The sequence below is a fragment of the Enhydra lutris genome, unplaced genomic scaffold (assembly GCF_002288905.1).
Source record: "Enhydra lutris kenyoni isolate GAN:26980312 unplaced genomic scaffold, ASM228890v2 scaffoldscaffold13, whole genome shotgun sequence".
NCBI classification, from domain to species: Eukaryota; Metazoa; Chordata; class Mammalia; order Carnivora; family Mustelidae; genus Enhydra; species Enhydra lutris.
The window spans coordinates 51,214,987-51,231,731 of NW_019154097.1; the positions used below are offsets into that span (position 1 = coordinate 51,214,987).

At 44.0% G+C, this 16,745-nt stretch overlaps 1 protein-coding gene across 2 annotated transcripts in view; it reads right to left on the reverse strand.

Annotated features, from left to right (window-relative positions):
- LOC111145992 (eukaryotic translation initiation factor 2 alpha kinase 1) overlaps window positions 1–16,269 on the reverse strand; it is a 27,224-nt gene extending 10,955 nt beyond the window's left edge. Inside the window, exons 1-10 of one of the 2 annotated variants that reach the window (XM_022501350.1) lie at window positions 16,072–16,269; window positions 10,527–10,685; window positions 9,050–9,183; window positions 7,842–7,879; window positions 6,375–6,474; window positions 5,779–5,859; window positions 5,011–5,110; window positions 4,473–4,530; window positions 3,871–4,192; window positions 2,545–2,656 (exon numbers count right to left, since the gene is read on the reverse strand). In XM_022501350.1, coding sequence (XP_022357058.1) covers window positions 2,545–2,656; window positions 3,871–4,192; window positions 4,473–4,530; window positions 5,011–5,110; window positions 5,779–5,859; window positions 6,375–6,474; window positions 7,842–7,879; window positions 9,050–9,183; window positions 10,527–10,685; window positions 16,072–16,189 — 1,222 coding nt within the window. In that variant the 5' untranslated portion in view covers window positions 16,190–16,269. Of the gene's footprint in view, window positions 1–2,544; window positions 2,657–3,870; window positions 4,193–4,472; window positions 4,531–5,010; window positions 5,111–5,778; window positions 5,860–6,374; window positions 6,475–7,841; window positions 7,880–9,049; window positions 9,184–10,526; window positions 10,686–15,758; window positions 15,925–16,071 lie in introns of those variants that run through there. The other variant, XM_022501351.1, reaches the window with a different exon arrangement.
- Window positions 16,270–16,745: the final 476 nt, after the last annotated feature.

Genomic DNA, 16,745 nt, shown 5'->3' on the forward strand with positions numbered 1-16,745 from the left:
TCTATTTTTTTTTTTTTTAAGATTTTATTTATTTGACAGAGAGAGAGTAGGCAGAGTAGGCAGGCAGAGAGAGAGGGGGAAGCAGGCCCACTTACAAGCACGGCCACCATCACAGCCCCCATGCTGGAGCGGCAGCCTCCTGTCTACAGATGAAAGAGGGCTTTGGGACCCTCACAGCCATTCAGAACAACTACCTTCCTTTGGTCTGTAGCAGGTTCTCATTTTAACCCACCTAACCCAGCCAAACAGCGGGCCCTTGTACACAGGCCTGAACAGGTAAGAACAGCTTCCGTTCCCTCAGCAACGCATCCTCTGCCTTGAGCCCGTCAATCCACACCCCATCAAATGCAACGATCCACATTTCACGGCGGAGGAAACAGGCTGAGAGCAGTTACCCGACCTGCCCCAAACCTCACCGCCAGCGAGTGTGAGAACCAGGATTCAAGCCTGGTTCTCTCATATGGGTTGTTGGCGATGACTGACGTAAAACTATAGTCGAAGGAAGGTATGCACCCGCGGGGAACGTGACCAAGTTAAACCTTTTAAAAATACTTTTCGAAGAAAAACATGCATCATGTGAGCAAGTAACCTATGTATCTTGCCCTGTTTTCAAAGGCTCATTGTCCTGGATGGTGAAAATCAGTTACCCCAATACATCATGAGGACTCATTACTTACTTCCCAAATGGAAGGTTAAAGATGAACTGATACAGGACTTTAATAAACCATTCTTCTTTTTATAGAGACATCTGCACCTACCGCTATGATGCTCACGCAGCAGAGACTATAACTTTACAGGGAACTGAAACTACCCCGGCTTATTACTTGCCACGACTGAACTGAGCAAAGACTGGCGTGTCCTGTCCAGGAAAGAGATGGGGAGCGTCGAGGAGAGGCCTGAGTCTTGAGGGACTCAAGTCTTGAGGGAGGCATTCTGCTTCTACCTCCCCTGGAAGCGAATCTAAGATTCTGGGTGTATTAAGTGACCTATATTTTAGACCAAATAAAATGTCAGAGTATATAGGAGTGAACAGCAAACGATTACTAATTAATATTTAGCTGGGTCTTTACTTAAAATCAGGTCACCTGCATCCCCAGTTTTGATCACTGAATACAGTGATTTTCAACTCCGGCTACACATTAGGACTGACAAGAAAATTAAAAATATATATATCAAAGGCCAAGCCCTATTTCATAATTATATAAAAATTGCTGGTACAGTCCCTGACAAAACCCTTTTTAAAAAAAAGAGACTTTACTTATTGGAACAATCTTAGCTCTGCAGAGACACTGAGACCATAGTACAGTCCTCATTTACCCCCCAAACCGGTTTCCCATTATTAACACCTGCACTGGTACGGTACACCTGTCACAGTCGATGCCCCAAGACTGATGCAAGGCCACATTTTATTCTGACTTCCCCAGTTTTTATCTAACATCCTTTCTCTGCTCTAGGGCTCCATCCAGGATACCGCATTACAGTTAGTGGTCAGGCCTCATGAGGCTCCTCAGTGACAGTTTCTCACTTTTCCTGTTTATGAGGACCTTGGACAGTTCTGAGAAGTTCAGGTCAGATATTTCATAGAATGTGCCTAGGCTGGGATTTGTCCAACGTTTTCTTATAACTAGGCTGACATTACGGGTTCTAGGGAGAAAGACCCCAGAGATAAAATGGCCTTCTCATCACACCTTCTCAAGGTCACACACGGAATGGTTTTCAATGCTGATGCTGACCTTGAACATCAGCCATAGTCACCTTGGCCAAAGTCGTGGTGGTCGTCTTTCTCAGCCTGCTATCTCTTACTCTGTCTTATCGATATCTTTTTTAAAGCTCCTCAGGAGATTCTATTGTGTGGCACAAGTTGAGAGCCAGTGTTAAAATAATTTTTTAAATTATCAGCCTAACAGTATTTCTAGGGGATATCTAACGGCAAGGGAAGGAAGGAGATCTGGATCTTAAGAGACAAACTTTTCACCGCCTACCCTTCTTTAAGAGTTTCTTCAAAGGTGTCTCTTTGCAAGAGTATCACATTGTCAAGTTTTTAAAAATATATATTTAAATTTCTCCCTTAAAAAAGTGCTAGGGGTGCCTGGGTGGCTCAATGGGTTAAGCCTCTGCCTTCAGCTCAGGTGATGATCTCAGGGTCCTGGGATCGAGCCCCGCATCAGGCTCTCTGCTCGGCAGGCAGCCTGCTTCCCCCTCTCTCTCTGCCTGGCTCTCTGCCTACTTGTGATCTCTGTCAAATAAATAAATACATAAATAAATAAATTCTAAAAGACCTTTTCTACCCAAATCATTAACCTAAATTCTAGCACATAACTCCTTGGATATCCACAAACTATGTCTTCATCTCAGAGACAATTAACTTCCAAATACCTGGATGCTCTTGAAAACGGTGAAATAAGCACAATGGTTTGTTTCAAAAAGGTGATTCTGCCCACTCCCCCTACCCTAGTGTTAAGCCCCTAAAGGTAGTTCCTACATCAGAAGGCCTGCCCGTGGCCCCATCCCCCAGCCCACTGTCCCAGACCCACCGGTACTCACACGCAGACTCGTCCACACACTCCCGGCTCCTCTGGTTTCTCTCAACTATCCAGTCCCACAACGAGAGCTCGCACAGCTGCATCTGGATGTGCAGCATCAGGTGGTACTGCACCTGGGGGACAACACGGCTGGCTCCCACCTGGGTACGACTTGCTCGCATTATGCATGCAGTCAACAGATACTTGCCTCTGCCAGGCCAAGCAGGGGGCCGCGTGCTCAGGAAAGAGACGACAGACACACGTCTGCCCAAGAAGCCCAAAGTCAAGTGAAGGAGACAGAGGAAGAAAGGAATACCTCAAACAGTGTGTTAGGACACGAGCGGGCAGGAGACGGCTGCAGAGCGGGATGAGCTCCCGATGAGGACACTGAGGCCCTAGTGCAGAAAGCATTGGGCCTGCTCACCATACACACGGTGTCTAAAGCTCAGACACAGAACCAGAATGGCTGGGTGCCACCTGACTGTTCTCTGAGCACCTCAGAGTAGACGTGCGTTCTGGAGGCTCGCTATGTCCTTAAATAACTTGTCCAAAGAAAAGGCAAGCACAACTTAAGTTCACGATAGATAGCGCATGCATTTAGGAACCAAGGAAAGTTTCCCACACGTACTGCGGAGAAATGGAACGGCTCTGATGAATGGTCCCTCAAACTCAAGTCCTGTGTATTCAGGTGACTCTGTTCCAAGTTCTGTGTCTCATAAAAAGCACGTGCACAGAGCCACATAACCCTGGGCAACAAGAATTAATTCTGCACGTGCGTACACAGACGACATACACGGTTCTGTGATCCCAGTATGCCAGAGTATACAGAGGCTTATTAGCATTCAAAGTCCTTTTTAACACAAAGAACCACACCGGTGAGAGTATGTGGCAGTCTCACCAGCATACGGGAGTGAGCCTCAATGAGAGTGTTCTGAAAAACAGACCTGATCTCTCCTCTCCTCTCTCTTAAAGTCACATTCCAAAATAGAGAAGGCCTTTGTGCATAAATATATCTGCACAGCATGATATGAACACACGACAGAAACAGTATGAACAATGCTTCCAACTCCAGGGGGCAAAAATTGGGAGGAAAAGAAGTGCCCAGGAAAGGATCAGCAGGCATTAACTAAGCAAAGGAGTGAAGACCCAACACAAGGGCCACAGGCTAGGGGGACATGGGGAGGTGAAAGGGTGACAAAGACAAATGAAAAGTAAGAGAGGGAAGCCGGCGGGGGGGAGTCACGCAGTCAGCTGGGGTGAAAGGGAGGCCACATCTAGCCACGGGTCCTCCACACTACGACCATGGGTGAGTAACAAATCATCAGAAGATTCTGGGAAAGTGATCTACCTCTGTCTGCCCCAACAAATTTAAGTTTTCAGAAGATTCCCCAGTGGATGTGAAATTCTCTTCCAAGTCGGGATGATGCCTAAGTGGTAGCTGGTGTTCAACAATCGATCTGGAAGGCAAGTCCACCAAACCATTTCCTGGGAGCAAACTGGATGACTCAAGTTCACTGGCGTCCCTTGTGATTAAGTTGGTGCTGTAGTTCACCAATCTGTTATTCTGATTGTCAAGGCCAGATTCTCCTAAGGGCTTTTCTTTTTCTGAGGTGAACTCGGCGAAGATAATGGATGAGCTGTTACTTTCATCATTTTGAACATACTGACTTCTGGAGGGGGAAAAAAAATGGCAAAGATAAAAATCAATGTAAAAAAAGATGAAGAGTAACTCAGCTGTCCCTTCATGCCTACATAAATCTCACTGGTAAACTGTGGAAGCCCCTGGCATCAGATCTCTCTAGCAACAATATTTATTAACCACAATGGCCGAACTAGCTGAGAAGCAGCAGCCATTTAACACTTTGTAATGAAAACGAGCAAAAAGACGAAGAAAACCCAGGGCAGGTGAACGGTTACATCTAACGTGTCAAACTACACAGGTCCACATACCCGTCGTCCTCTTCGTTGGAGATCACCTCCAGAGATGGCGGCGGAACAGAAATTCTATCTGCAAAAGAACAAACAAACAAAAACCCACCTTCAAGCATCCTAGCTTGTTTATTCAAATGCCTGATACATTTTAGGAACGATAAAAACAGCCATTCCACAACTACTACAACTACGCTGGGCCCTGAGCCGGTTGGGGTGGGGGTGGAAACTTTCTGTAGAGGGCCAAGAGTAAGTGTTGTAGGATTTACAGGCCTTCCAGGACTGTGCAACTACTCGGTTCAGCTGTGGCGGTACAACATCAGCCACAGACAACACACGAATGAATGAGCCTGGGGTCCTAACGCACTTTATTCATTGACATGAAATGTGAATTTCATATAACTTTCACACAAAGTATTCTTCCGATCCCTTTTAAATGACTTAAACATGGCAGAAAACACTCTCAGCCCGAAGGAGGCACTGAAACAGGAGCAGGCCGGGTTCGGCCCAGGGGCTGCAGTCTGCCAACCCCGCAGCTACACCATCTGCAATGGCTTACCTCGTGTTTGGGCCATGTGAACATGCTCTATCCAAGCGGTATGATAGCCTACGATATTAGGATGCTGAAGGCCTGCCAGCACCTTCACCTCCCGAAGTACCTGAAGAGGAAACGCACTTAGATCGGGCTTTTACTGACAACTTGTTCAATGTGCATGGCATCAAATACTACTTGTTCCAGAGCAAAACAATAAAAACACATCCAAACAAGGAATCTAAACTATGGTAAAATAATCGGAATATTTCTGAGAGAAGAATGGAATTGTTACAGCAGCAAGTTAACTGACACATATCTAGTGTTTTCTACTTTTCATAGCCCATTTATGTTCATTCTCTCATTTCATTCCTCCTAATGAATCCAGTCCTGCTGTCACCACTGTGTCCAGGATAAGAGACCCAGGTGGCTTAGAGAGAGGCACCTGGGTGGCTCAGTCAGTTAAGCGTCCGATTCTTAGTATCAGCTCAAGTCATGATCTCAGGGTTGTGAGATCGAGCCCCGCACTGGGCTCCATGCTCAGCATGGAGCCTGCCTGGGATTCTCTCTCTCTCCTTATTCGCCTCCCCACCATTTACACACTCGCTCTCTCAAAAAAAAATTTTTTTAAGTCAAATAAAAATTTGGTTTTCATGTTAATTTTACTGTGACCCACTTTTAGTGAACTTAGCAATCCACAACACCTAGTATTTGCCAAATGCACACACACATAACTCTTTCAAAAGGATCTAAATACCCAATTATTCAAAATAAATACACTTTAAAAAAGCATACCTTCATACAATCTGTTTTAGTTGCACCATTAATCAGGATTTTTTTAATTGCATAATACTGACCATCTAATTTATTCCTGACCTAAAAAGTAGAGGAAAAGAGAAAATATATTTGTGCCATTAAATTCAATTGAATAAAGCAAGTTATTCTAACCTGAGCTTAGGATCCAAACTAGCTCAAGAGATAAATTTAAGCAAAAGACAAGTGTCTTTACTATGTTTAGGAAAGTCAGCCACAGTCAGCTAGACCAGAAGCTTCCAAACTGCACTGAGACTTTGACTCCTAGAGACTCGAGGTCTGAAAAATGGAAATGCTAGCAAAAGAACCACATGAGGCCCAAAATACAAAAGCACAGCTTTCTTCCGTGATACCTTTTTAAGTAAATTAATGCGGTTTCCAGAATCTGCCTAAACCACCAATGTGGTTAGAAAAAGTTAAAACCTGCCCACTTCCCTAGAGATGACAAATCTTAGTGAAGAGTACACACACATGATTTCTAGGAACTTCCCTTAGAGCACTTTAAATAATAATCATGAGAACAACTCAAAATACATTTGCTCAGAGTAGGAGGTCAAAACGGATTTGTGGAAAACAACCTTGTACACTCTTCCGTATCCACCTTTTCCTAAGATGGCAAGCTCTTCAAATTCATTTAGGTAACGTGAAGTCTGGGCTTCAAAGGCTATTTCCCTGGACCTAAAAGTGAAATACAAACAACCAATCAATATTAAAACATGAAAGAACCAGGTGCCCAGCATAGTTCACACTCGCTGTATCACTAACCTGCCCAACCTTACTGATCACTGAATTATGATGATTTGAAAAGATGAGCCAAAACAAAATTTCTCATGCTCTAGGAAGAAAATTATTTGCTAAGCAAATCAACATGTAATAAAGATAGCAAGGGGAAAAACCAGAGATGGCAAAGGGATCGCTAATCAAGTATGTTACCAGTAATTAGTATTCCAATTAGAAATTATCAGTGTTTTAAAGCAGGAATACTAAGGACGACTAACGGGCGACAGTTGATTAGCTGAGCTCAACAATAAATTTACTTAATTTTCTTAATGAAAAATGTCTTAATGAGTTATAGATTTTAAACTAGCATTTCCTACAGAGAGCCAAAACTCAATGTTGTTCCCCCGACAAAGACTATGTATCAGTGCTCTGAATTAATGATGGGGCTTACTTTGGAAAATAGTGTGGTGATTCCTTAAGAAGTTAAAAATAGAGCTACCCTATGACCCTGCAATTGCACTACTGGGTATCTACCCCAAAGATACAGAAGTAGTGAAAAGAAGGGCCATCTGTACCCCAATGTTCATAGCAGCAATGACCACAGTCACCAAACTGTGGGAAGAGCCAAGATGCCCTTCAACAGACAAATGGATAAAGAAGATATGGTCCATATATACAATGGAATATTATGCCTCCACCAGAAATAATGAATACCCAACTTTTTCAACATGGGTGGGACTGGGGATTATACTGAGTGAAGTAAGTCAAGCAGAGAGAGTCAATTATCTTATGGTTTTACTTACTTGCGGAGCATAAGGAATAACACAGAGGACATTGGGTCAAGGAAAGGAAAAGGGAGTTGGGGGAAATTGGAGTTGGAGACAAACCATGAAAGACTGTGGATTCCAGAAACAAACTGAGGGTTTTGTAGGGGAGGGGGGTAAGCGGTTAGGTGAGCATGGTGGTGGGTATTAAGGAGGGCACGTATTGCATGGAGCACTGGGTGTGGTGCATAAAGAATGAATTCTAGAACATTGAAAAAATTAAATTAAAAAACAAAAAACAAAACAAAAAAAAAGAAACAGTGGGGCTTATGGAATCCACACAGAATGGGGGAGGGAGAGCATAAGGGGTAAGAGAAGTAAAGCAAATCTTGGAGCAGTCATTAATTTCTGAAAATAAAGCTTTTAATTTTGATAAACTACCCAAACTACATTATTTTTAACTTCAAAATTAGTTTCTAATGAATTCAGGATCAGTTCCTAATCTTAATTTCTTTCGGACATTTTACTCTTCGCACAATCACAGAAGTATTTGACACGTACCTGATCTTCTGGATATGAGAATTATCCTCACAAGGATCCTAAAAATCAGAAAATTATTTTAAAAAGCATTTTAGGCAAACTTCATGGAATGAGGAGTCTAACAAAATTCAACGTCACACTAATAGTCCCAAATGTTCACACAATATTTTAAAAAAAGAAAAACATTCTGGCTTTTTCAATATCACCTAGGCGTTTACAATTGAAAACATTTCTGTCTTAACCAAAGATCACTACTAAAAAAAGCTATAATCTTGCTGATAAGGCTGAGAACTCACCAAGGAGCTCTATCAGCAAAGAATTCTGACTTCACCTTCACAACAGAAGCAGAAATGGCCCACTTCTCACATCTCCACTGCTACTACCCCTCCAAGCTACCATCACCTCCTGGCTGTTTGATCACCTGTCCCCCCTGCTTCTGCCTCTGCCTCCCTCCATCCATTCCTAACATCGCAACTGCGGTGGCCCATTAACATGTAAGTCAGATCACCTCACTCCTCAGCTCAGAATCTTATAAAGCTTCCTACTTTGCTCTGAGTAAAAAAACCAAAGATGTTAAAATGGCTTTCAGGATCCCCCTCCACCTGTCCGTCTGACTGCCCTCCCCGACCCTCCTTGCCCTACCTCTCCCATACTCTCCCCTTGCTTATGCTACTCTGGCCATATGGCTGCCACTCAGCTTCCCAAAAACACCGAGCACACTGCCGCCTCGGAGATGGCTGATCCTCTGCCCAGAACATTCTTCCTCCAGGCAGGGGCACGGCTCATGCTCTCAACTGCAGCTAGCTCCCGACCTCAGTCACTGGCCACCCAGTATACAACCCACACATTTTCTAAGCCCTTTCACTGCTTTCGATTTCTCCATTAATGCTTACCACCATGTAACAACCCCTTTCTTTTTATGTATTTTTATTATGTTTCTATTGCTGACTGCCCCCTCAGCAGAACATAAGCTTAAAAAAAAAGAAAAGAACAGAACATAAGCCTCCATGAGGGCAGGTGTTTTGTCTTTTGTCTGTTTTGCTCACTGCTGGAATCCCAACGCCTATAAGCCTAACACATGGGTAGTCATTTGTACATATTTACTGAATAAACAAATTAATACTTTTATAAACCTGTATTATAACCAGGATTCCACAATGCTTTAAAATACAGTTCTCCTGAAATTAAAATATTTCTGTCATACACAAAGTTTGTATTTTAACGCTTACCTGACGAACTCTCTCTTTGGCAGACCTCATTAAATGGGTAATAGCTCTGTTGTGGTGTAGTCTCAGTGAGCTAAACTCATCGCTACAGGTGAAAGAAGACAGCAGCCCCATTTTGATAAAGGTCTGGCAAAGCACTAGAAGAAGAATATAGAAAACTATTATCAGAAAGGCCATCAATAAAATGGCAATTTTAAAGAGACTACAGAGTAATAATAGCCTCTTTTATATTTTTTTTAAAGATTTTATTTATTTATTTGACAGAGAGAGATCACAAGTAGACAGAGAGGCAGGCAGAGAGAGAGAGGGAAGCAGGCTCCCTGCTGAGCAGAGAGCCCAATGCAGGACTCGATCCCAAGACCCTGAGATCATGACCTGAGCCGAAGGCAGCGGCTTAACCCACTGAGCCACCCAGGCACCCGATAATAGCCTCTTTTAAAAAAACAAAAAACAAAAAACAACCAACCTTGGGGCATGTGGGGGGCTCAGTCTGTTAAGCATCTGCCTTCTGCTCAAGTCATGATCCCAGGGTCCTGGGATCGAGTCCCTAGTCAGCTCCCTGCTCAGCAGGGAGCCTGCTTCTCCCTCTCCCTTTGGCCCCCACCATGCTCTCTCTCTCAAATAAATAAAATCTTAAAAAAAGAAACCTCTGTAAGAAAAAAGTTACATTTATACACATTACAATTTAGAGATTAACCCTCTAAGAGAGAAGGAACAATCGGTACTGTGCCTGATAGGCACATATCTAGAATTAGCTACTGGATACTGATCAGTCATCCGTTCACCATGTCTGGTCAGCTGGTAAAGCACGGAGCTCTGTTTTTAAAAAAGCAAGAAAAAATGTAAACTTACTAGTCTCCTGACATTCAAATACATCACCTTCTGCTGACAGGCAACAAAGTAAGAACAAAGGCAACAGGCAAAACGTGATTAGAACTGACAACAGTGAGTTATTGTTTTCGATGATGGACTGATTATCTCTAACCAACAAACAGCACATACAAGATGTGCACAAACAAAACACTAGGGCAAAGTTAAGTCTGAAGTCACCAGGCTCCTCAGAAAAAGAAGTTTCTCTTCTTCTGCAGAAGTTTCTGCAGAAGTGCTTGGCTTTTCCTTATTCAAGGAATACAGTAAATATAAAAATGCGTTCAAGAAATTCAAGTATTAATACCTATTTCAAATACTTATATACCAGCTGCTTTCTCAGACCCACAATGTAGTATTTTTACAAGGTTTACTCAGAAGATTTTTTCTTTTTTTTTTAAGGTTTTTTTTTTTTAATTTGACAGAGAGAGAGAGAGATCATAAGTAGGCAGAGAGGCAGGCAGAGAGAGAAGGGGAAGCAGGTTCTCCACAGAGCAGAGAACCCGATGCGGGACTCGATCCCAGGACCCCAAGATCACGACCTGAGCCGAAGGCAGAGGCCCAACCCACTAAGCCACCCAGGCGCCCCACAGAAGATTTTTTTCTTACTAACATTCAAACACCTGTCTTGAACGGAGTGGGTCTGGCTCGTGCACATGGCTCAAGTGGTCCAACAAAGAGACAAGCAAGAGTTGGTTTGCAACTGCAAAAGGGAAAGTCGGCTGCTGCAGGGGTCCTTTTAATACCTGGAGTTCTGCAGGGACGTCGGATTCTAAAAGTTAAAAGAGGGAAAAAATGTTAATAAATGGGAAACATATCTCATAATGACAAAGCAGCATCTTCTAATTAACAAAACACAAACTATGTCCATTTAAGGAAATAAAACACAGAACAGGAGTTAACCGGAGTGGGGTTAATCAGGACAGACTTTAAGCTGAGTGTCGAGGTGGGACTCTGGAAGTTGGAAGACTAGCAGAAGGATGCGATCACGGGGAGGGTGAGAGCTGAGGGAGGAATGGTGTGGGCCAAGGTAGAAATAAATAAATGAGTAAGTAAACATCCAAGCGAACAAGAGGGAACAGGATGGCTTCCTTTCTTGGAGAGGACAGCCCAGGTGCTGGCATAACGAAGGAAGTCTGGCAGCGCGAAGTGGGGAGAGGAAGGCAGCATGGAACCATCTAGGGCCCCGTGTGCTGCCAACCGGTCCACATGCACAGCCTCAAATCCTCACAGACCAGTGGAAGGAAGTGATGCCGCTCTCGCTTTACAGATGAGGACCCTGACCTCACACAGCGGGTAAGGAACCTGCAAGCAGACAGATCGGCGCGACACCCAAGCCCATCCCCCTTCCACCAGACAAGACCAGGCAGATGGACAAGCTGGCGCTTCCGGCTGAAGGTTATAAGCTCTAGCTTACTGTTTATTTCATGTTACTGAATCGACCACAAACAGCACGAAGGAACAATGTTTGAGAAAACTGTGCTGGAAAAATGGAACAGGTAGAGAGGAAGAGGCAGGGGACAGGCAACAAGAGCCTTGTAAAGCTCGTGAGTCATAAATTCAGATCCAGTACACAGATCTGCACTACACATGACAAGAGAAAGAAACGGCCGTAAAATTTATATAGAGCTCTGACAATAAAATGAAGCATAATTAAAACTCAACTAGGTTTAACGTAACTTGTAACTAATGACATACATACTAAAATAACTGTGGTTCCAGAACTTGCCGTCAGGTTGGTAACCACTCCAAGCCTGGAATACATGGTATTATTATGGGCACAGAAAAGGAGACATTTTTAATCACAGGGTGTTAAAAGTGTTTGTAACCTTCAGCAATACATGTATCACAGAATTCAAAATGGGCAAAGCCTTGACTCAGCACTTCAAGTTTTTATGAAAATATTTACAGAGCACAACAAGTATGTTTACAAGATGTTCAGCATAATACTGTTTGGAATACTGGAAGGCTGCTAAGCTACTGGAAGGCTCCTATAAGCTATGCATATAGGAGACTAGGCACCTATTGGAAATGATGGTGTATAAAAAGATAATTATGAGGGTACCTGGGTGGCTCAGCCAGTTAAGTGTCTGCCTTTAGCTCAGGTCATGATCGGGGGTTCTGGGATCGAACCCCACATCATCAGGCTCCCTGCTCAGCGGGAAGCCTGCTTCTCCCTTTCCCACTCGCCCTGCTTGTGTTCCCTCTCTTGCTGTCTCTCCCTCTGCCAAATAAATGAATAAAAAAAAATAAAAAATAAATTTTAAAAATTAAAAAATGATAGTACTAATGCAAGTGAGGGTAGGTAGTTTCATACAAACCAATACCACCTCTCCAGTCATCATTTTACCAAAATGTATCAAAACTTCTGGGGCGGGGCAGGGGGAGAGCCTGGGTGGCTCCTTTGGCTAAGTGTCTGTTTTCAGCCGGGTGATGATCCCAGGGTCCTGAGATGGAGGCCCCGCATGGGGCTCCTTGCTCAACAGGGAAGCAGGCTCCTGCTTCTCTCTCAGCCTGCCACTCCCCCCCCCCCCCCCGCCCACTTGCCCCCCCCCCCCCCCCCCCCCCTCCCCATCGCCCCCCCCCCCACTCTCCCCCCCTAACCTAAAAAAAAAAAAAATCTTAAAAAAAAAAAAAAAAAAAAACTTTTTTAAAAATGTATTTCTTTAAGCCAACAAATCCTACTTCTGTAGATGTAGTCGGAGGAAATAATCAGATATCAACAAAGACTTTTATGTACGGGTGTCAAACCAACTATTACTTCTAATGATAAAAGAGAAACTTATTTTCCAACAACAGGGCAAAGACTGAAATGATAATACAAAATATGTGGTCTTCATGTTTTTGAAGGCTAATTTCTCACAAGAAAATGCTAGTATAACATCATATTTAAGAATTAGAACATAAAAGATTTATCATACTCCTCACAATTTAGAAGTATATTTCAAAGCTATATAAACATATAGGCAATAGAAAAAAACAAAACAGAAAATCTCTGCCCCCTCTGTTTCCAATTATATATCCACAGAATTTGTAAAAGAAATGACACTAGTGCGCATGCTGTTTTTCAATCTGCCTGTTTGATCCTTGGTATCTAGGAATCCACCTGGCTTACAGCAGCTCATATTAATATTTGCAAATGAATACACCAAACTGTTAACAGCCAGTTCTCTGGAATGTGAGTACAGGTGACTTTTCCCTTTTTTATTTCCTCAAATTTTTCCAAATGATTCCTCTAAATTTTTACCTTATTTGGACAAACTCAGAAATCTTTAATCTAGGGGCGCTTGCGGGGCTCAGTCATTAAGCATCTGCCTTCGGCTCAGGTCATGATCCTAGAGTCATGGGATGGAGCCCCATATCTGGCTCTCTGCTCAGCGGGGAGCCTGCTTCTCCCTTTCCCTCTCTCTCAGTGTCTCTCTTTGTCAAATAAGTAAAATCTTTAAAAAAAAAAGAAAGAAAGAAAGAAATCTTTAATCCATTTGTGGTATCTTTGACAAAGACTTTTAAATGCAAAACTCAGTGAATAAATGTTCACTGGCTATGCTAAAACGTAAACAGTAATCTCTAGGTGATGAGATTGTGGTTTTTAAATTTCCTTCTTTGGGCTTTTCTATATTTTCCACATACTTGGTAATGTGAAAAAAAAATTTTTTTAATACACTGAATTGTCCACAGTGATGAGATTAGGGTTTGGAGGGTTTTCTGCTTCTATGCTCTCACTCTCCTGTGTTCTACAATGAGAAAATCCTTTTTTTTTTTTTTTTTAAGATTTTATTTGTCAGAGAGAGAGCAAGAGAGCGAGTACAAGCACGGCGAACAGCAGGCAGAGGCAGAAGCAGACCCCCTGCAGAGCAAGGAACCTGATGAGGGGCTGGATCCCAGGACCCTGAGATCACGACCTGAGCCGGAGGCAGACACTTAACCGACTGAGCCACCCAGGCGCCCCTGAAAATCCTACTTTTTAATAAGGGGGAAAAAAAAAGAATGATCAGAGTCAAATGAACCAAGTACACCAAGAAAATGGCAACTTTGAAAAAGAGCAGCACACAAATACTCAAACACAGGAAGGAGTAAAATCGCAAGGAAATGAAGGCGAAAGCTGAGCACTTCCCGTTTCGCTCCCGATCAAGTAGTAGAGGAAGAGTAAAGAGGCTAATAGGAAAGACGAGGTCAGGCCCTGTTACAAAAGAAGAAGAAATGAGATGAGATCCTAGGTGAATTAGAGTTCTAGACTTCTGCCAACTACGAGGGGACAAACAGGACAAAACAGGAAAGGGAACACCTACTTCGGGCTCCTCAGGAAAATAATGATCTGAAATAAATGATCCGTTATTAAGTAAGAGAGAAACGTGGAGGATTAATCCGAGTAAAATTCTGAAAAACTTCTGTCAGATGAAAGAAATTAAAAACCAAAGAGTCTGGCAATGGGTTTACTGTTGCTTTCCTGCTGCATGCTATTCGGGGGGGGGGGGGGGTTACATAGTAATTTTGATCAAAGTTGCTCCCTACATAATAGACAAAAGAACACAGGTTTTAGAGTGACATCTAGGTTTTGAATTTTCTGACTCTACCCTAACCTGGCAAAGTGACCTCCTCACATCATACCGGTGATCTTCGAGAAATCACGTAACTGCTCTGATTCTACGTCTTCTAAAAACGAAACTACGTTTTTTTCATAGACCTTACTTTTCACATAAAAAGATAAATTACGTTGGATATTCTGGGCCTCTTTGGAAGAAAAGCCAATATGTAAACACAAGAGTATTATTAATAACCTAGTAGAAAGAAATTTTTCAAAGCTTATCTATGATCACTCCCTTCCAGAATAATCTTTCCTTTGCAGACAACCTTATCACAATGTGACAGCAAAGACAGACTTTTGCATGTTTACAGCTGAGGCTTCTCCTTTGACATAACACTTCCTGTATTACTGAGCTACCATAGTACACTAGGTTATGTGTGAAAAAAAATCAGTTCATTAAAAAACAGTACTCTTAGGGGCACCTGGGTGGCTCAGTGGGTTAAGCCTCTACCTTCCGCTCATGTCATGATCTCGGGGTCCTGGGATGGAGCCCCTCATCGGGCTCTCTGCTCAGTGGGGAGCCTGCTTCCCCCTCTCTCTCTCTGCCTGCCTCTCTGCCTACCTGTGATCCCTGTCTGTCGAATGAATAAATAAAATCTTGAAAAAAAAAATTTTAAAAACAGTTCTCTTAAAACCGTCCTGTCAATGTACTCAAAATTACCACCAGTCTGTGTTTGAACCCCTTTAGAGTCAAGAATTATAGACAGTATTATGCGTGAAGATCGGAGGACTTAAGGAATAAATTAATATTTTCAACTCCGCTTCCAACTGCAAATCCACTGTATGTGAATACTTGTTTCATGTTTCAACTGAACATGAAATTACATGTATTCCTTGTAATCATCCTATTCAAAGCACCATAAAGTAAAAACCTCCCTGAATCAGTATTATTCAATCTTGAGAGCACCATTTAGCTTTAAAAACTGCCAAAACAACCGGTAGTAATGCAAGACCCTATAAAATCTGAATAAAATACTAGATACTTTAAACTGGCTGGAGTTCATGTTCTAAGTACCCTTCACTTTATGCAGAATAACTTGCCTGACTTAACGCCGTTATTTCCTAGTAACCAAAAGCCTCAAAAAAAAAAAAAAAAGGATTAAAAAACTTGGGCATTTCTTTTCTTTAAACCGACCCACCATGAGGATTTAGCTCCCCCATCAGTGGAGCAAAAAGCAAGAGAAGCTACAAATTAAAACACGGAACCCGAACGGTCAGGCATATAAGGTCTGCAAAGCCCCCTTCTAGAAGTTTACAAACCGCAGGGCTCGGAGCTGGAAAGAGGCCTGAGGGAAATCTTAGCACGTCCAGAGCCGAATCCGCAAAGAGGAAACCACGGAACAGAAACGTCAACAAACTAGCAGGTCGCCGACACTCCTTGCAATAAATGTTTACCTTACGCAGACCGCCCTCCCGCCGCCCCCCCTTACTGCACCGCTGAGCCGCCGGTTCGAGCCCGGATCCAGCCGAATTCGCCCCGGAGCCGCGCCGATGCTCGTTGCGCCCTGCCCCCCCGGGAATTAAGGTGGACGGGTGCAAGGGGACGGCCGCCGCGGCATTTCAGGTTCCTCACCATCATACTTGGGGTCTGAGCCGTCGGCCGGGAACTCGATGGCGGGCGGCGCAGGCACATCCCCCGCCCCGTCGCCCTCCGCCTCGCGCTCCCGGGTCCCGGAGCTGCCTCCCAGCATCGCCCGCCGCGCGCGGGCCGCAGCCCAGCCCGCCCGTCCGCCCGCCAGCTAGCTCAGCACCACCTCACTCCCAGCCAGTGGAACCTGCCACCGGATCCGGAAGTAGCTCCTCACCAGGCAAAAGACCCGCGCCGCTAGCGGGGGCGGGTCCTGCAGCAAGCTCCGCCCCTCCCCTGCTCCGAGGGGAGAAGATGGGCGGTTCCCGCGCGGGCTCACCCCGGCGCAGGCGCCTTAGTGGGCTGGTCTTCTGGTTGTAGCCCATAGCCGGTAGCGGGTGTGTGCTCCCGGTTCCTGCTACGCCCGCAAGGACACCAGCCTGTGCTCCGGGCTACCCCTGAGACCTTAGTACCCGCTCCCGAGTCAGAGCGCTCACATCTCACGCCAAGACTCGGATGCTAATATAAGAATCCTGTGTCTGCAGAGCTTCTAATCCGAATACATCCTTTTTGCAGATACAACAGTGACTATTCGTCATTTGTTTTACTTTTTTTTTTTCTTTTATTTTTCAGAGAGAGAGATCACAAGTAGGCAGAGAGGCAGGCGGGCGGGGAGGGTG